The 20,587-nt window shown below is 44.1% G+C and overlaps 1 protein-coding gene across 4 annotated transcripts in view; it reads right to left on the bottom strand.

Annotated features, from left to right (window-relative positions):
• Positions 1–20,587, bottom strand: part of LOC106579904 (growth factor receptor-bound protein 10) — a 91,923-nt gene that overhangs the window by 25,512 nt on the left and 45,824 nt on the right. For all 4 annotated transcript variants that reach the window (XM_014160263.3, XM_014160270.3, XM_014160279.3 and 1 more), the window contains exons 4-5: positions 11,659–11,917; positions 10,113–10,245 (exon numbers count right to left, since the gene is read on the bottom strand). In XM_014160263.3, the coding sequence (XP_014015738.1) occupies positions 10,113–10,245; positions 11,659–11,917 (392 nt within the window). The remainder of the gene's footprint in view (positions 1–10,112; positions 10,246–11,658; positions 11,918–20,587) is intronic.

Below are 20,587 nucleotides of genomic sequence, written 5' to 3'. Positions count from 1 at the left end.
CTTCAGCAAACTGTTTGCGGGCTTTCTTGTGCATCATCTTTAGAAGAGGCTTCCTTCTGGGACGACAGCCATGCAGACCAATTTGATGCAGTGTGCGGCGTATGGTCTGAGCACTGACAGGCTGACCCCCCACCCCTTCAACCTCTGCAGCAATGCTGGCAGCACTCATGTCTATTTCCCAAAGACAACCTCTGGATATGACGCTGAGCACGTGCACTCAACTTCTTTGGTTGACCATGGCGAGGCCTGTTCTGAGTGGAACCTGTCCTGTTAAACCGCTGTATGGTCTTGGCCATACGTGCTGCAGCTCAGTTTCAGGGTCTTGGCAATCTTCTTATAGCCCAGGCCATCTTTATGTAGAGCAACAATTCTTTTTTTCAGATCCTCAGAGAGTTCTTTGCCATGAGGTGCCATGTTGAACTTCCAGTGACCAGTCAGTATGAGGGAGTGTGAGAGCGATGACACCAAATTTAACACACCTGCTCCCCATTCACACCTGAGACCTTGTAACACTAACGAGTCACATGACACCGGGGAGGGAAAATGGCTAATTGGGCCCAATTTGGTGTACTCACTTTTATTGCCAGCGGTTTAGACATTAATGGCTGTGTGTTGAGTTATTTTGAGGGGACAGCAAATTTACACTGTTATACAAGCTGTACACTCACTACTTTACATTGTAGCAAAGTGTCATTTCTTCAGTATTGTCACATGAAAAGATATACTTAAATATTTACAAAAATGTGAGGGATGTACTCACTTTTGTGAGATACTGTATATATAGGGAACCAGCTCACTCAGACTCAATAATGCTCTGCTCTGGTATAGGCCTACTACAATACAAGAAGTTATCAGCAGAATCAGTTTATTAAAGGTGAGTGCTGAGAAACAGTGAGAGAGATTTGATTTCAGAGATTTAACATAGCTGTACATTGTGTTCCAGTGTAATTAGGTGTTTCTGGAGAGAAGCCGAGATCAGGCCCCATTCCAATGGCGCTGCTCTGCTCTCTACTCTGGACGTACAGTCATTACTGCTATTTGAATTAAGCCAGTTGTCTGTCTGCATTTCCTCCAATGGTTGCCTTTTCAAAATTGAACAAGTTAGAGATTAATTGAATGTATATGCTGAGAGTGTGGGAGTATTGTTGCATCTCTTTTTTCCTGTTTACAGAAAGCACTTTCCTTGTGTCTCCATCTCTCACCCTTTCGTTCCCCCTCTCTTTTCCCTACTCTCTCTGTGAACACAAGTTCCACTTGAGAGAAATCTGAGCTGTCCTACTTTCCTGTATGAGAGAGAGTTGAGAGAGAGAGAGCGAGGGAGAGGCAGAGAGCGATAGTTGAGAGGGAGGAAGAGAGATACGCAGGGCAGAGAGAAAAGTAGAAAGTTGAGAGTGAGAGAAACTACTCTTCTCAGTTTAGAGAGCAAGAGAGTTGTGAGGGAGAGAGGCCTACTCTGCCCTGCAGTGGAGGATTTCATGCATTCTCCATGACCTACATGAGTCCAGCTGAAGCTTTGCGGGCCCGCTGAGACACTCTACTCGGGCCAGATGAACTAACAGCTTGCAGCAACACATTCCACCCTGTCAAGACTCCATCCTGGACACAGAGCAGGGCAGTTCACATTCCCTCCAGTAAAGTCATGCAATGATGAATCAACTGGTCTTCTCTCACACTTTCAATATCGGCTAAACACACACTTCTATATATAGACGGCTATTGTATAATTTTCTCAGACTACAACTGTGGCCCATGCAGGAACTTTGGGAACATATCCATGGATTCATTTCCCCAAAGACTGAGTGAAAATCATCAGTCTTCATAATGAGTATAATGAACAGAAATAGGTCACACTAACAATAACAAAACAACATATTTCTAAAACAGGGACACACTTATGTTAGAGCAGGGTTCCCCAACTGGCAGCCCGGACCGCAGGCCAAATTCAAATCAAATGTTATTTGTCACATGCATCCTAAACAACAGGTGTGGACTACTGAAATGCTTACTTACGGGCCCTTCCCAACAAAGCAGAGAGAAAGAACATAGAGAGATAATAGAAAAGTTAACCATGTCATCATAGATACATAATGAGTAATGATAACTTGACTATATTCAAGGACTGCCAGTACCAGTTGATGTGCAGGGGTACGAGGTAATTGAGGTAGATATGTACATATAATTAGGAATAAAGTGACAGATAGTAAACAGTAGCAGCAGCATATGTGAATCAAAACGTTTAGTCCAAAAAGGGTCAATGCAGATAGTTAAATTGTTAACCAAATAGCTACCCGGACTAACTATTTAGCAGTCTTATGGTTTGGGTGGCTGGAGTCTTTGACAATTTTTAGGGCCTTCCTCTGATACTGTCTGGTATAGAGGTCCTGGATGGCAAGGAGCTCGGCACCAGTGATGTATTGGGCCGTATGCACTACCCTCTGTAGCGCCTTCCGGTCGGATGCCAAGCAGTTGCCATACCAAGCGGTGATGCAGCCAGTCAAGATGCTCTCAATGGTGCAGTTGCAGAACTTCTTGAGGATCTGAGAGCTCATGCCAAATCATTTCAGCTTCCTGAGGGGGAAGAGGCGTTGTCGTGCCCTCTACACAACTGTGTTGGATCATGATAGATCCTTAGTGATGTGGACACCGAGGAACTTGAAGCTCTCGACCCGCTCTACTACAGCCCCGTCGATGTGAACGGGGGCGTGCTCGGCTCTCCACGGTCAGCTCCTTTGTCTTCCTGATGTTGAGGGAGAGGTTGTTGCATTCCTATAGGCTGTCTCATCATTGTCGGTGATCAAGCCTACCACCGTCGTGTCGGCAAACTTAATGATAATATTGCGAGTTATGCGCGGATACGCAATCGTAGGTGAACAGGGAGTACAGGAGGGGACTAAGCACACACCCCTGAGGACCCACGGTTGAATCTAATTGAACAGGCCTGTACTAAGTGAGGGAATGGTTCTGGCTTGTAACTTAACCTGCTAAGAGAACTCACTGTGTCTATCTCAGTTAAGCTAACATGACACGGCTAACCAGGGTATCGTCTAGCAGTCTCAAAATAAGAGACATAAAACACAGAGGGACATGAAGGTGTCGACCTATAACCTTCTGTTCTTGTTTACGTAATAAAGAAACGAACAGCACAAATCAACCAAGGCATTTAGCGGCATGAAAAAATCCACTTTTATGTCAAGTTCCCTCATATAAATTGAGTTACCGCTTGCCTGTGAGTGACCCAACATCGCCTGTACATACATGTTGACCATTTGACCTCATCAGCACATAGAACATAGGTTTGTTACCTAGTTTGACCTGTGACCTGGCAGGCTCAGTGTACAGAGTGAGGGACATTAACGTCCTTCTCCCAATGGGGGACCACAGCCAGCCAGTTTGTCCAGGTAAGCTTACATCATAGCAGTTAACATAGCCTATACTAGCATGGTCTAGCCTAGCCCCCTCAAATTCATATCTGGACTTCAAAGCATATCATTCTTCCCCCCTAATCTGGGACTGATTTAAACCTGGGACACCATGTTGGTGAAATTAATTATCAGGTACGTAGAACAGAAAACCAGCAGTAGTCTAGCCTGACAACTCACAGTCAATTATTACGCTGCTCTGTCATTTGCTACATACTTTATTCTGAGACTGTCATCATTTAAATAGTTTGTGGTGACGAGGAGCGTTGCAAAAAAACAATGTCATCATCGATTGGATAATCTCTAACCAATCAGAGTATCAAAGCCAATTACGAATTTTCAAACCGTGTTCTGGCTCAGGCCCAACCGATCGGTTTCTGGACCAATCAGACGACCGGGGAGGGACTCATTGCGGAAAAGAAATTAACATCCGTAGGCGTGGCATAGCGTTTAGCTGAAGCAGTAGTCCGGACCTTGGGTAAGATTTGAATACTCTTTGCCTAGCCTAATATAGCGTCTCTCAGTTCCCCAGAACAACACACAAAGCAGGGCAAGGCAGGGCTGTCGATTAAACAGTCACAGATATTTGTCGCTAAGTGACTGGTGCACTGGCCAAGTAATCCAAGCAGCAGGTCGAGGCTTGTCTTGCTGGGTAAGTGGAGGGTTAAATATGGCCTGACACATGAGATGTTCCAGAATAATCCACAAGCTCCCTGGCACGCCACCAACAAGCATTTGTTAACAACACAGTTGCAATTTGTATCTCAAGAGTGCTGCCAGTCAGCATGCAACACATAGATACACACAGATACACTGGAATTGCGGACACACACGTACACACACACGTATGCAGGCACCAATTTAAGACCTGCAAGTGAACAGCATGCTTACTTCACCCACGTATGAGATTAGATACTGAGCTACAGTACAGCAGCCTCTCCTCTCCAGTACCTCTGCCTGCAACGTGCCTCAATTAATTACATTGAACCCAAACAATTCTCTTTGGGAGGTTGAGAAAGATCTAGTCAGAGCCGAGCCAGCTGAAAGTCCTACAAGCAGTTGCAGGAGGAATGTTCTCTCCCAGCAGCAGCACAGAATGCCTAGTGCTGACTGGTCCCATGTAATCCTTCTATGTTCCATTTGGGAACATTCTTTGGGAAGGAGAAACAATAAGCATGCATTGCTTCAATACACGGGGCTCTGAACAATTATGGGCCGTGATTACATGATATTTTGCCTAAGTTCTAAATGGGACTCTATTCCCTACATAGTGCACAACTTTTTTTTCTATGGGCCCTGATCAAAAGTAGTGCACTATATAGGAAATAGGGTGCCATTTGGCATGTACACTAAGTCAGCCCGCTGTGGGATCTGGGATGTGCTGCTTCACTCTTGGTGTGGTTTAAGAGCCTGTTAAAACAGACTCCCTCTAGTCTAGAAGCAAGGCAGCACATTTCAGGCACTGGTCACTTTGATCTCCAACTCAGCGCTGCAGAACACATTAACCTGAAATTGTGTTCCAACGCAATTAACCTAAACACTCAGACGAGCCAACATCAGCAAAATACCAACATTTTATTTACAGTGGAAAAGGGTGAACTCTGACCCAAACTCGGGCATTCCTGAATCCCCAGCAGCCAAGTATGATGCTCAGCTGATAGAATGCTGCACATCCCTACTAACATGTAGTGAGTTTACTGTGACATTGCTGAGTGGTCTCATATGCTCTGCCATGGAATTTACAACATTTACAATTATGCACATTATATTCATTCTATGTTCTAATTAGCCAATTATTACATTCCATACACAGCCATTACTGTTCATGTGAATCCAAACAATGTGGACGACATCAAGTGGAGACTTCTTTCACAATGTCAAGTTCTCCCACTATGCCACCAGTGTCAAGTTCACCCACTATGCCACCAATGTCAAGTTCTCCCACTACCCCACCAACGTCAAGTTCACCCACTATGCCACCAGTGTCAAGTTCACCCACTATGCCACCAATGTCAAGTTCTCCCACTATCCCACCAGTGTCAAGTTCACCCACTATGCCACCAGTGTAAAGTTCTCCCCCTACGCCACCAGTGTCAAGTTCTCCCACTACCCCACCAGTGTCAAGTTCTCCCACTATGCCACCAATGTCAAGTTCTCCCACTATGCCACCAGTGTCAAGTTCCCCCACTATGCCACCAGTGTCAAGTTCACCCACTACTCCACCAATTTCAAGTTCACCCACTATGCCACCAGTGTCAAGTTCACCCACTATGCCACCAGTGTCAAGTTCACCCACTATGCCACCAGTGTCAAGTTCTCCCACTATGCCACCAGTGTCAAGTTCTCCCACTATGCCACCAGTGTCAAGTTCTCCCACTATGCCACCAATGTCAAGTTCTCCCACTACCCCACCAACGTCAAGTTCACCCACTATGCCACCAGTGTCAAGTTCACCCACTATGCCACCAATGTCAAGTTCACCCACTATGCCACCAATGTCAAGTTCGCCCACTATGCCACCAATGTCAGGTTCGCCCACTATGCCACCAGTGTCAAGTTCGCCCACTATGCCACCAGTGTCAAGTTCGCCCACTATGCCACCAATGTCAAGTTCGCCCACTATGCCACCAATGCCACTCACTAACTGACTGAGTGGCTGCTTTTCCAAGCCTCTTACCTCACCATGTGTAAATATGCATCGCTACAGTAATGAGCTCAGAGGCTATTAACCATATTGCTCATCTCTCTCTCCACACACTCCTACTCCTCTTCTCCTTTCAGTGTGCGTGCCAGCTGCTGAGTTCACAGAAAGATTTAAAAGGATAAAGCGTTGCACACAAGGGAAGAGGCGGAGGGAGGGGATGGGAGCGGGAGGTGAACCTGTGTCACCGGTGTGTCAACTTAACAACAGTCTAATAGAAACAGAAAGGAGGCTAAGCTACGGAGGACTAGGCACCAGGCATGACAGTGCAGTTTATTAACCCAGTAATAGGGCATCAGCAGAGTTGCGTCACATGCGGTGTCGCTGCCGTGCTTAGACTTGTCCCTGATAGTGTGTGGTATGGGCTGGAACCCAGAGTCTTACGGCATGGTGATGGAGGCCCTTGGACTCTGTGCTGTGAGAGCCAGTTATGTGGTTTGCAGCCATCCTGATTGATGACTTACTACAGAGCAGACAAGACAGACAGGACTGGGACGGAGGGCGCTCAAGGTACAGACAGTACATTCAGATCTGCAGCTTCTGTCCAACCAGTGCCAACCCATGGACAACTCACATCAGATCAGCATACGTCCACTAATTACAGAAAAAATTGTGTCCAGATCAGTTGAAGACACAACACTAGGGACAGGGTGTCCAGGTCAGTCAGGCTGGCAGCATCAGGATCAGTTAGTATAGTGACTACTGGTTAGTCAAGACCCTCCATCTCCAGCCAGTTAACAGATCATGAAAGACCCTGCGCCACCAGGGTTGTCAAAACCAGCCAGTGAACATCCATCCGTCCATAACGAAACAAGTCAGTTATTTGTTAACACTACCATTTAAGAGCACAGCTGGGGTGAGACACAGTGAGAGCGAGAGAGAGAGCTAGGTCATTGACTGATACTTTGGGGGGGAGGCAAATGAAAATCATATGGGCATCGTGTAACAGATTGCGCAGTGATCCCTGACAGGCCAGCCGGCAGCGCAGCGTTCGCGTGCCTCCACTGCGCGGGGGCTGGGGAAGAGGAATGGGAGCCTGTCAGAAAGCGCCCAGAGGTCGGAAAATTCTGTAAACAGCTAAACTTCTCACCAGCCCTACTTCGGCAGCCAGCCAGGCCTCCAGGGTCGGCATGCAGGCAGGCAGGAAGGCAGAAAGACGGACGTACAGAGAGAGACGATTCTAGAGGGCAGGCACTGCATGCTGGGAGAGAAAAGCAGAGCCAGCTGTGGAGCAGGGCCCCTCTCTACGACCCCCAGCCTCACACGTGCACACACACACAGATGCACAAATGCTCTTACACACAAACACACAATGCAAAGGTTTTTAGGCAACATGTCTTTATCTCAGTATAGTGGGCCAATCACAAGCTGGAAAAACATGCTTTACAAACGCTGCATGTTCTAACCAAAGGTACATAGTACCAAATAAATATATGGTTATTTTCCATCTCCATCTCCTGCATCTACAGACTACAGCTCATGATGCCAGTTCTTACAGACCAGGCCTGGTTTCAAATAGTATTTGTCTTCTGTCAAATACTTTCATTGAGCCTGCCTGAAGTGCCAGATTGGCGGGGCTTGCATTTTCCACGGGTTCCATTGAGCCAGGAAAGCTCTATCAAGCAGCTAAAAGTATTTGAAAAGAAAACGAATACACTTTGAACCCAGGGTCTGCTAATACAGACTCTGATACCCAGCGCCATAAAAGTCAAGTCAGGATTAGCCAGGGACATATTTATTCGAAATATACATCCCTTTTACAGTAATCTCGGCTCTGCTATAGTAATGACTAAGAGTGACTCTCTTCCAGGAAAGAGTTCACCGCAGCCTTCCCATCTCTTTCAACTAAGGGGGGCTAGTGGGCGTTGCCAATGTCATGGTCTCCAACCGAACATTTAAAGGCCGTCCTCTTGGCTGCAGAAACAAAATGTTGCACTTTTAAAGCTAGTTTCCTGCAATTCTACACATTTTGCAATGGATTATGCCATGTTCTTATGTTATCTGAGTGACTCAAACATTATAAAAAAAATCAATGGGGACCCATGCCATGAAATGTTTTGAATTTTAGATTCTCCCTGTCTAGTTTTTATTTTGGTGATAGTAGTTCTCAAAGATGATCTTATTTAAAAACATATAGCTCCATGATCTTTTCTACATACTTTATATCTGGTTTTAGTCATTTAAGTTTACACTGAAAACTTTTTAACATCCTGAAAATGTGTTTTTAATAAAACAAAAAAACATATGCAGTACCAGTCAAAAGTTTGGACACACCTACTCATTCAAGGGATTTTCTTTTACTATTTTCTACATTGTAGAATAATAGTGAAGTGAAGACATCAAAATCAAGGAATAATATAGTAACCAAAGAAATGTGAAACAAATCAAAATATACTTTAGATTCTTCAAAGTAGCCCCCCTTTGCCTTGATGACAGCTTTGCACACTCTTGGCATTCCGTCAACCAGCTTCACGAGGAATGCTTTTCCAATAGTCTTGAAGAAGTTCCTACATATGCTGAGCACTTGTTGGCTGCTTTTCTTTCACTCTGTGGTCCAACTCATCCCAAACCATATCAATTGGGTTGAGGTCAGGTGATTGTGGAGGTCAGGTCATCTAATGCAGCACTCCATCACCCTCATTCTTGATCAAATAGCCCTTACACACGCTGGAGGTGTGTTTTGGGTAATTGTCCTGTTGAAAAACAAATGATAGTCCCACTAAGCGCAAACCAGATGGGATGGCGTATCGCTGCAGAATGCTGTGGTAGCCATACTGGTTAAGTGTGCCTTGAATTCTAAATAAATCACAGTGTCACCAGCAAAGCAGCCCCACACCATCACACCTCCTCCTCCTTGCTTCACGGTGGGAACCACACATGCAGAGAGCATCCGTTTACATACTCTGTGTCTCACAAAGACACGGCGGTTGGAGCCAAAAATCTCAAATTTTGGAATAATCAGACCAAAGGACAGATTTTCACCAGTCTAATGTCTTTTGCTCGTGTTTCTTGGCCCAAGCAAGTCTCTTCTTCTTACTGGTGTCCTTTAGTAGTGGTTTCTTTGCAGCAATTCGACCATGAAGGCCTGATTAATGCAGTCTCCTCTGAACAGCTGATGTTGAGATGTGTCTGTTACTAGAACTCTTTGAAGCATTTATTTGGGCTACAATCTAAGGTGCAGTTAACACTAATGAACTCTGTCTTCCTTTCCTGTGGCGGTCCTTATGAGAAACAGTTTCAATATAGGGCTTGACGGTTTTTACGACTGCACTTGAAGAACCTTTTAAAGTTATGGAAATGTTTCAGATTGACTGACCTTCATGACTTAAAGTAATGATGGACTGTCGTTTCTCTTTATACTTATTTTAGCTGTTCTTGCCATAATATGTACTTTGTCTTTTACCAAATAGGGCTATCTTCTGTATCCCACCCCTACCTTGTCACAACTCAACTGATTGGCTCAAACGCATTAAGAAGGAAAGAAATCCCACAAATTAACAAGGCACACCTGTTAATTTAAATGCATTCCAGGTGACTACCTCAGGAAGCTGGTTGAGAGAATGCCAAGAGTGTGCAAAGGTGTAATCAAGGCAAAGGATGGCTCCTTTGAAGAATCTAAAATATATTTTCATTGACTAAACACTTTTTTGGTTACTACATGATTCCATATGTGTTATTTCATAGTTTTGATGTCTTCACTATTATTCTACAATGCAGAAAATAGTACAAATAAAGAAAAACCCTTGAATGAGTAGGTGTGTCCAAACTTTTGACTGGTACTGTATTTTGGAGTGGCGGCAACAATTCAGCAGAGGCGACCCGCCACTGCTTAATGGATATAGGGGAAACACTGATTCTGATGAGAAATAAACCAAACTGCTGTGGTACTGTAAGATGTACGACACCATACTTTAGTGGCCATTTTCAAGAACAATCTTCATGGTTAGCTAAGCTACCATAGTAAGAAGTGAAGAGAAGGGTCTCTGACTTACGTATGTGCCTGAGGGCTGACACGGAGGTAAGGACCCAGGGCTGAGGACAGGAGAGCCGGAGAGCTCAGGAAAGGGGTTGGGGATGGCTGGTAGAGAGGACGTCCGGAGCTGCTGCTCCTCTTCCTGCAGTCTCCTGAGAATCACAACATTCAGGGAGGACATTAACAAAGTGAGGGACAGGCACACACAGACAGAAAAAGCTGTTATGAAGTAGATGAATGCAGATCATGAGAACATGAGAACAGTCTCCCCTAATAAAAACCCAATGCTTTGTGGCTGAGTATGAATAATGAATAATCCACGGTTTCACAGTGAGAGAGAGACTTCTGCCGAGCCGAGGCCTCATGCCCATTTCTCTCTGATCACTGCACTGTGAGCTGCCACACCACAGGAAGACTGCCAGCGTCTGAGGAGCTACTAATTACATGCAATATTCATCAAACCATTATTTCATGCAGTTTCAAGAGGAAAGTGCCCATTTCATAACCTGCTGCAAGAGCAACAGCCTGTTCATTCACTGTCTGCCTGTCAATAAGAAACCGACTAGGGTTGCGTCCCCAATGGCACCTTATTATTCCATTTATAGTGCATTACTTTTGACCAGGGCTTATAGGGCTCTGGTCAAAAGTAGCACACTAGGTAGGGAATAGGGTGCCATTTGGGATGCATCCCCTGACTGTCAATCAGAAACATCTGAAGTGAACTGCAGCAGCCAGGCAGATAGCCATCATTAGCATCTCTCTACACTTTCTCCAAACCCAGGCAGGTAGGGGAGGGGAGTTAAAAAGGAGAAGCATTTGATGCAGTTCCATGTGAGGCAGGAGCAGGGTGCTATTCGGAGGTCAGGACTGAATAATAAACTGAACCGTATCATTTCAATCTGACAGAATACACCAACGATACATCTCATTACCAGCCAGTGCCAAACGTTCTCTAGGGATCCAAAATAATGGATGATACAACTCTGACAGACCGTTTTAGATTTTATTAAGACCGGAGGTGAATAAAAGTTCCTCTCAGCTTATGGGAGTAGTTGACACCCTGTTTCTAGAATTAAAGAGAATTTTAACTTGGTCTCCCCCTCTGCTAAGCTATGTTAGGACAAGGGGAAAGTGACAGGGGGAGAATGGGTCACACAGAGATTGCAGATAGGCAAAACGATGAACTATAATAAGCAGATATACCTATCCTCACAGAGGATACTGAGAACATGGTCCCTTGTTTAGATGTACATTGTTTAGATGGACCATGAGAACATGGTCCCTTGTTTCTGTACAGCACTTTGTGACATCAGCTGATGTAAGAAGGGCTTTATAAATCAATTTGATTGATTGATAGAGGACTTTTATCTATCAGGTGTGGGTGTGTTGTGTGTGGGTGCTCACCAACAGCATGCCAGATACACAACTTTGTCCAGTAAGTGCTGTGTGTGTGTGTGTGTGTGTGTGTGTGTGTGTGTGTGTGTGTGTGTGTGTGTGTGTGTGTGTGTGTGTGTGTGTGTGTGTGTGTGTGTGAGAATGTGCTCGTGCCAACACAGTAGACATACCTGACGGCGAGGATGTGCATGGGCTGGGAGCGTCGTAGTCTCTGTTTGGGGGAGGTGGGGCTGTGCTGTAGCTCGCCGACGGAGCTGTGGGTGTGGGGGGGCATGGGGGCGCTGCGGTGGTGGTTGCGGTGCACATGCACCTGGCCGTTGTGCTGCAGGAGGGGAACTGACTCAGACTGCACGCTGCTGCATGTGGAGTACAGGCTCTCGAACGAGGAGTTCATGTCATTCACCAGCGCCTCCAGGTCCACATCATCTTCTGTAGGGGGAGGAGGGAGAGACAAGGAGAGAGAGATAGGACAGAGAGAGAGAGAGAGAGAGAGAGTCTGTGTGTGATATTTAGAGACAGACACAAAGTGTGTGTGTGTGTGTTATATCATATGCACATCCCAAATATCTCTACGGCACCAGGTTGACCTCTACTGTTCACGTGCTTTATTCCTGCATGTAGGTTACATGTGTAAGAATCTACTTCTCTCAATACTTCATGCACACCTGTCATCACCAACCAAGTTTTGCAGTGTAGCTGCACACACACAAAAACCCTAACATGACGTAGCTTAATCATCATTACCAACCTGTCAGGCAGTGAAGCTAATTCACCTGTTGAAACACTCCCTAAGTTAACTACATGTTCATGTTATCAAGGCTCTCTGTATCTCTGGGGAAGACTAGAGAACAAGCCGAGACCTGTAGTCTCAATACTCCCATCCTTCAGCATAATCACTACTGGCCTCAGGGTAAGAGATCAAACCAGGCCATTGATTAAGAGGCACAGAGGTCACTCCCAGTGAGTCAATGGTGGATGGAAGTTTTGACAGTTCAGAGTTATGTCCCAAATGGCACCCTATTCCCTATATAGTTCACAAGGTAAGGAATAGGATGCCATTTGGGACTTAGTTCGTTTCATTACTGTGGGGGAGTGTCTGCAGGGCATGTCATCTCCTAATAATCATGATCTCTGAGACAATGGACAGCCAGTAATAGAAAACTACTGATATTTTCTCAAGTTTCCCCTTTTATTCGCCATTGCTATACTGCAGTTACCTATTTCACCGCTAGATGCTGCTCAAACTCTACCATGCAATTCAGGGCTTTGGATGTCCACTTTGGCAATTAGAATGTTCTGTACTGTATGCTATTGTTACCTGGCTGGGCCGGGGTAAGTGGAAAGACCAATGGAATTCTTTATTCATTTATTCTATGTTGTGGTTTTAATCAATCACTTTGAATGGTGAAATCCATAGCATGTGCAATAGGGCACACCACATTTTGTAAATGTTGCATCATGGCATCAATTTGCATACTATGGATTTGCAAGCCTAAATAGTATTAATATACATTAATACTCTGAAGGCTTTTCGACCCAAATCTTATAATTCCTTCATAATGAACCATTGTACGCATTTTCAAATGTAAAGCATGTAACTATAGCCTAATATTCAAACAAATAATGAGCCATTGAGAACAGTCCCCAGTATCTCCCCACAACCTATGCTGACCCAGTGATGCAGTCCCCCCCCCCCCCCAATCCCCCCTTATACAGAGCTGCAGCTGACAGACAGGCAGACTAACCTATGCCTTTTGAGGAACCTTTCCTGAAAAGGTGTCCCCTAACCAGCTGTATCACAGGTGCCTAATCTGTCAGTATTAATAGTCAGTGAGGTAAGCCCCTTCTCTACAAGATCCTGGAGAGTTAAAGACACACGTAGGCTTCAGAAGTGTACTGTACGATCTAAAATAGCTTTGTGTTAGGTGAATAGTATTCATGTGTTTTGTAACAAGATAACATAAAGTTACTGATACCTAAGTAGTCAGGCATGTTGTCTACATGTCGTTACATGTGGGGGTGAAACTCTAGAAAGGAAGATCCAATCCGATCAAGATATTTGGGGGCGTGGTTGGATAATAGCCATACTAGATAGTCAACAATAAGCTTATGGGCCAATTTATTAGCTAGAACCGTGACAGGCAAACACTCACGCACACACACACCCAATTGGGCAACAGGGTCGGGATTATTTGTCTTTGACACTGTGTTTAGAAAATAGAAAAATTGCACTAGTGGAGCTTGGCAGAAGTTTTAGGGACATAAACATCTTTATTTATGCCCATCAAACAAGCAACAGTCACAGCAGGCCTGGCCCTACAATATTACTGCCATAAATTAGACACTTTTAAAATACCATGAAAGCAGACAGCAGCGTTCATCAATTACCTTTGGCTCTGGAGCACGAGGACAACAAGGCTAGCAGAGCCAGGGATTGAAGAATAAGATGGGATGGAAAGAGACGGGATGAGGATGAAGCATATGGACAACAAAGCGACCTTTCAGAGACTTTGGGTCATTGAAAAGAAAAGTCCCATGTAATATTATTATTAACAAGACAAGCACAGCCAGTGACAGGATGGCTATGAAGCACGAGGACAACAAGCATAGACAGGGATGGGAAGGGATGGAACGGGATGCTCGGGTTCAGGAACAGCAGATGCTAGTGGGGCACAAGGCTAATAGAAGTCTGTCTGGAATAGAGCCAAGGTCAGGAGTAGAAGGTCTGGTCCGTCTGAAGGTAGATGCAGAGTCAGGGGAGCACTTGAAGGTTTAGACACTTAAGCAATAAGGCAAGAGGGGGTGTGGTATATGGCCAGTATACCATGCCTAAGGGATGTTCTTAGCATGACAAGTGCCTGGATACAGCCCTTAGCCGTGGTATATTGGCTATATACCACAAACCCGAGGCACCTTATTGCTATTATAAACTGGTTACCTACGTAATTAGAGTAGTAAAAATAAATGTTTTGTCATTCCAGTGGTATACGGTCTGATATACCACGGCTGTCAGCCAATCAGCATTCAGGGCTCGAACCACCCAGCTTATAATATCTAATAATAACTTCCATTACTGTCTGTTATAGGGCACCTGCTCATGTTTTCTCAAATGATGCATCTTTTTTACATCTCAAGTAGTCCCTGAATTCAGCTAGAGAGACTGGACTGTCTAAATGATGTTGTGACCACAATCACATCTTGTCTTGCAGCGAGATCTACCAGGAAAAGGAATTCTAGGAAAAGGAGATCTACCAGGAAAAGGAATTCTAGGAAAAGAAGATCTACCAGGAAAAGGAATTCTAGGAAAAGGAGTTCTACCAGGAAAAGGAATTATACAACTCCCTCCAGTGCCAGTGGCTAACACTAACCTGACATAAAATTGTCTCGCTAGTCTAGAGATCCGTCTCGTGCAGAGGCAAGGAGAAAGAGAGAGAGAGAGCGCAGTTCAATTTCCTTAAATGGCTGTCATGCAATCTGAATACCTTATTAAGAGCAGTCATCTCACTCTCTGATTAAATCAATCAGCAGAATTTACATTTTGGATTGAGAACATCTCGTTCAGGTTTCAGGCTTATTTTGATATGGCTGAATAATACATTAGAATATTATAGCGTCTTAGAAAAAAATATAAACTATTAAAACTAAGACTTAAAAATAACAGATATTGACATAAGATGGAGGGAATGTTGGAACGTAACTAACGGAATTGCAGTTAACAAAAATGTATGCTTAATCCAGTATAAACTAAAGTATATAATGTATTATACAAGAGACAAAATTCCCAAATTCTACAGCACAATGGCAGTGTCATGTCTTACGTGTAAAACTAATAATTACTCAATAATCCATGCCTTCTGGGAATGGTAAAAGTTATGGGCAGAGTTAGAAAGTTGGCTGTCAGAGGTATTACAATATAAATGTACTTTAATCCATCTGTCTGTATATTTCAAGATATGGCATATGAGGGTGCAGGGTGATACACGATGGGTTGGAGAATACTTTTCTCGTCAATCATCTTGAAAAAACGTATACTTAAAACTGGAAATCAACCAATCCTCAATCGTTAACACAATGGAAAGGTCAAATGCTTTATTGTCTAAATGTTGAAAGTGCGTGGGCGACAGAGAGAAACAAAATGGTGCCGTCTGAGGCCATGGGGCGGAGAGTGATGTGGGCTCTGGAGATGGGGGTGTGAGCAGGTGGGTCGGTGAAGGATGATGTTCGAATGCTGTCGTTTGTATGTGTATGTTTGTATTGTCCCCCAAAAAATCTTATCGTACAAAAAAACTATAATTATTTGTATAAAAGAATATAATAGCCTACATACTATCCTGGGATCAAATGGTATTTGGTTTCTGTCAAATACTTTAGTTGCGCTTGACTGAGGTTGCCTAGCACAATGGAACCAATACAATAGTCCCAAAAGTGCAAACCCTGCCCATCCAAACGCTCAAAGTATTTGAAAGAAAACAAATTCTAATTGAACCCATGTCATACTCCTACTACAACTAAAAATATGCTCAGTCAGTCTAGCACAGCGTCAATCCAACTGTAACTCTGACAGCCCCTCACTGTCTCTCAATGAGACAACAACAAGTCACAGACAGATCCCTATTCAGGTTATTGTCTGTCTTATTCAGGGCCTTTCCTGTTTGTCTGTCCTGTTCGTATTCCTCATATAGAACACTACTTTTGACCAGAGGCCATAGGGCTCTGGTCAAAAGTAGAGCACTACATAGGAAATAGGGTGCATTACCTAGGCAATAGGGTGCCAGTTGGGACACACACTTTGTCAGTACTGTTGGGGCCAAGCCGGGGCTGGCTGGTGGCAGGGCGTAGCGGTTAGCATAAAGCCCTCCATCACGACGGAATGGTTCCCCTGCTCTCTCTCAGCATTCCAGCTCGTCTGCTTCAACAGCCGAAGCTTCCCTTTTCACTGTCTATTATTAATTTGTAAAAGGGAAAAGACTGGCAAGCCCTGGTGATCACTCCATAAAAGCTGTTTGGGATGTTTCCGATGCTTAGCAGACCCTTATATGGACCAAATTCCATATGGCTTTTCTTTACAACCACTCAGGAATGTATGTATTCATTATAATCTTCCTATCTGAATTTCCCCCCCGCCCTTTCCCAATGTACTGCTGCTACACACACACCTACTAAACTAAAGGGAAATACTATGTGTGATAGCTTTTGCCTTAGATAACATTAGTTGCTCTTATCAGGAGTTCGGGATAACAAATCAAAAAGTACTTTGGTAAGAGTGATGTGTTGACAACATAGCCCAGTCCCTCTAACCAGACACTGTCAATTAGCATTCAAATGTGTAGAAAACAAAGGGGAGCTGGCATGGCTGGGGAGGGTGGAAGTCGGGAAATGGCACAGCATCCTTGGGATGTGACGAGGAGACTGGACGATAGGAAGAAAACACAGGGGAAAATGGCCCACGTGAAAGGAATCAGCGGACCCATTCTTTCACGGTTCACACAGATAGTCTTAACTGTACAGCGTGGTTCTACAGTGGCTAGGACAATACTGGGACAATACGGAGTGCCAGTACACACCCACTGAGGACAGGAGGGATGGAGAAAAAGCAAAGCAAAAATCAAAGCCCAATCAGATTGAGCAGAAGCCTGTTCTTGGGAAACACTCAATCAGTTTAATCAGCGTATTTAATTTACATCAGCTACCATAATCTCAAAAGAACCACCCTCCTCACCACTAAAACCATGTCTTTCATCTGAGGAATACGTGATTGGATATTGCCTGTTCCAGATTTCATCAAAACCTGAGCGCCAGCCAGGGCTACAAGCCAGGGCCTATGACTCTCAACAAAGCATCATTTTTTTAAACCTTTATTTAACTAGGCAAGTCAGTTAAGAACAAATTGTTATTTACAATCACGGCCTACCGCGTTAACTGTCTTGTTCAGGGGAAGAATGACAGATTTTAACCTTGTCAGCTCGGGGATTCAATCCAGCAACCTTACCAGTTATTGGCCCAAAGCTCTAACCAGTATGGTTACCTGCCGCCCTAAAGGAATAACTTTTGGAACAGGACTTTGATACTTGAAATACAAGTTAACTTCTCAACTAGAAAGTGTATTATTGGAGCGCATTGGAACCATTGATAGGATTTATTACCTAGCAACTGTGCCAGTCTGGGTTTGGGGCTGGGGCAGACACACCCACACTTCCATCAGTCTTGTTTGTCCCAAATGGCACCCTATGGCCCATAAGGCTCTGGTAAAAAGTAGAAAAGTAGTACACTATATAGGGAAGAGGGTGCCATTTGGAATACAGCCCTATGCTTCAGCCGTAGGTTATATTACTGTTTACCAGTAAACTACCAGAATGTTGGTATCTTTCAAGGATTTTATGTACTCTATCACAAGACATCTAGTGGCCATTTTGGGTACTTCAGATTATCACAGGTGTCTAATTATCTCTGGCCCTTTTAACATTATTCACTAAGTTGATGTTGTTAAGGCCTCATAGAAGTGAGAGAAAGAAATCCAAATCAAGTGTTTGTGGTGGGGGGTGGGACCTGGAGAAGAATGCCTTTCCAGGCCTAGCCCAACCCCTCCCTAGGCCTGCCGTTTCTGGATCCAACAACCCTGCTGAAGAGGGGCCCCTGAGATTCAGCCTCAGCCTATAGCTATGTTTGTCCTCCATATTCAGTCCCAAATGGCTCTCTATTCCCTTAATAGTGCACTACATTTGACCAGAGCCCTATGAGCCCTATAGTGCATTACATAGGGAATAGGGTGCCATTTGGAAAGTAACCCCAGCCTCCTTCAATCCACCATGACTTATCTCCTTATGTAATAACTGAAGGCTGCATCGCGACTCTCCACACTTCTCCCAAAGTGTGAACTTGCACAATCCCCGTCAAAGATTTAAAAGCATTGCATTGGTGTTAAGATTCGCTGGAGAGGGAGTGCCCACCATTGTTCAATCTGTGATGGGGAGTGGGGAGTGAGCAAGTGGGTGGAGAATGAGAATGAGATCCTGCTGCTCACAAACAGCCTAGCCAGGGTAGCAGCAGCAGTGTCTGCATCCCAAATGGCACCCTATCCTTATAGTGCACTACTTTAGACCAAGGGCCACAGGTCACCTTATCCCCTTAAAATGGTGCACTACTTTTGACCAGAGCAGTGCCCATAAGGCTCCGGTCAAAAGCAGTGCACTAAATAGGAAATAGGGTGCCATTTGGGATGCAGGAAGCAGTGTTTATCTGATATCTCCTGCTAATCTCTCTCCCACCTGCCCAGCCCCACTCATGGGAATGTATGGGAGAGAGAGGAGGAACCAATCATTTTGAAGGGGAGCGTCCCATGAGGTTTCTTTAAGAATGGAGCCCAAACACATTATTCACTGCATACCACAGTCCTGTATGATAAAGATCTCATATTAACCCTTCAGCGACCAGACCGCACCTGGCCTTCAGTGTAGCCTATGTATGAACAAAGGAAATAATAAGTAAATAGTTAAAGCAAGAACACTGAACTAAAGGCAGAATGCAAAGGCTGTGAAAGGCAGCAAAGGCAACGAATAGTAGACTACTACTGGACTGGTAAGAAATGATGGCAAAACTACCACACCAGAGAATTAAAACCTTTAGTCCCATTAACAGCACAACACCATGATACAACCCCCCCACACACACACACACAGTACCAGTGCAAAACCCAAATAATCTTTCACCTCATTTCGGCCTAGTACTAATTCTCGTACTTAATTATCTGAAAAATTATCATCTGCAAAAGGATTTAGCCAACAAAACTGCACATTGACATCAAGACATTTCTTTAACACAACAATGTTATAACATCTCATAAGAACATGTCATACCATACCCGGGTCAATGTGTACAGTACATTTGTGTGTGTTGACAAATTATATCTGTCCTTTTAAAAGCAAACCTATAACAAACTGCTTCAACCCTTCTCATTCCTGAAATATTGTCACGTCCTGACCATAAGTTCTAGTTTTTCTATTTCTATGTTGGTTTTGTTTTGGGTTGATCTCCAATTGGAGGCAGCTGGTCCTCGTTGTCTCTAATTGGAGATCATATTTAAGTAGGGGTTTTCCTTCCTGGGTTTTGTGGGTTATTATATTTTGAGTAGTGTTTGTTTCTCTCTGCGTCACGGTTTGTTGTTTTGTCAATTCAGTTATGTATTGCAAAGTTTCACAGATTAAATAAAATGTGGAACTACAACCACGCTGCACTTTGGTCCGCTCCTTTCGACAGCCGTGACAAATATCAAATTATTCAGGGTGCCGTTCCAACAAAAGACTGTTGTTCTTTCTGCCTAAGCACCAATGACGTTTATGACAAACACACAAAGTAGGTCTTAGCCCTCAGCTCTATTAAAATCCTATAAGCACAAGTGTGGGTTTTGGGGAAAAGGAGATCGGAATTTCACAGAGGATTATAGCACTACAACAATGTCATAACACCAGAAATATATTCCAGAAATATGTATGCGCTTCTGTCATAAACATTGTGCTATGGATTTAGGGATGACCATGAGTAATTGAGTACTCGAATACTGGAACTGATGTCAAAACTTGATCTTTAAACAGAGGCAAACATTTTTTGTCTAATACGGTGTGGCGACAAAGCGTTAGGCATATCTCTCTCCATGCACACTCTTCCGCCAATTTGTGCTATTTCATTTATTTCATGGTGTGAATTGTTTGTCAATGTTTATGAATTCCCTGCTATATATATATATATATATATATATATATATATATATATATATATATCAAAAGTATAACCACTGCAGTAGTAAATCACTGCAGTTTTCATTTTTTTTGCCCGCGCTACATTAGTCTGCTCATACAGGACTAATAAAGGCCCAGCACTACTTTTGGAATAAAATTTAAAAAAAATGTATATCGTTTTTTTTTATTACGATTTTTCAGTGGGTGCTGGAGCACCTTCAGCACCCCTTCTTCCCACAGCTATGCATGTCTGTCTGGTTGCTCCATCTTGTCACTATTGTGTGAACGTGCACGCTTGAGTGTGCACAGATGTTGGCTATACCTGGCCCGAGCGCCAGGATAGGCATCGGCATTAGAGTTCAGAAAT

The sequence above is a fragment of the Salmo salar genome, chromosome 02 (genome assembly GCF_965601325.2).
Source record: "Salmo salar chromosome 02, fSalSal1, whole genome shotgun sequence".
NCBI lineage: Eukaryota > Metazoa > Chordata > Actinopteri > Salmoniformes > Salmonidae > Salmo > Salmo salar.
The sequence above is the reverse complement of the archived record's forward strand: the minus strand, read 5'-3'. Positions and strand labels throughout refer to the sequence as shown.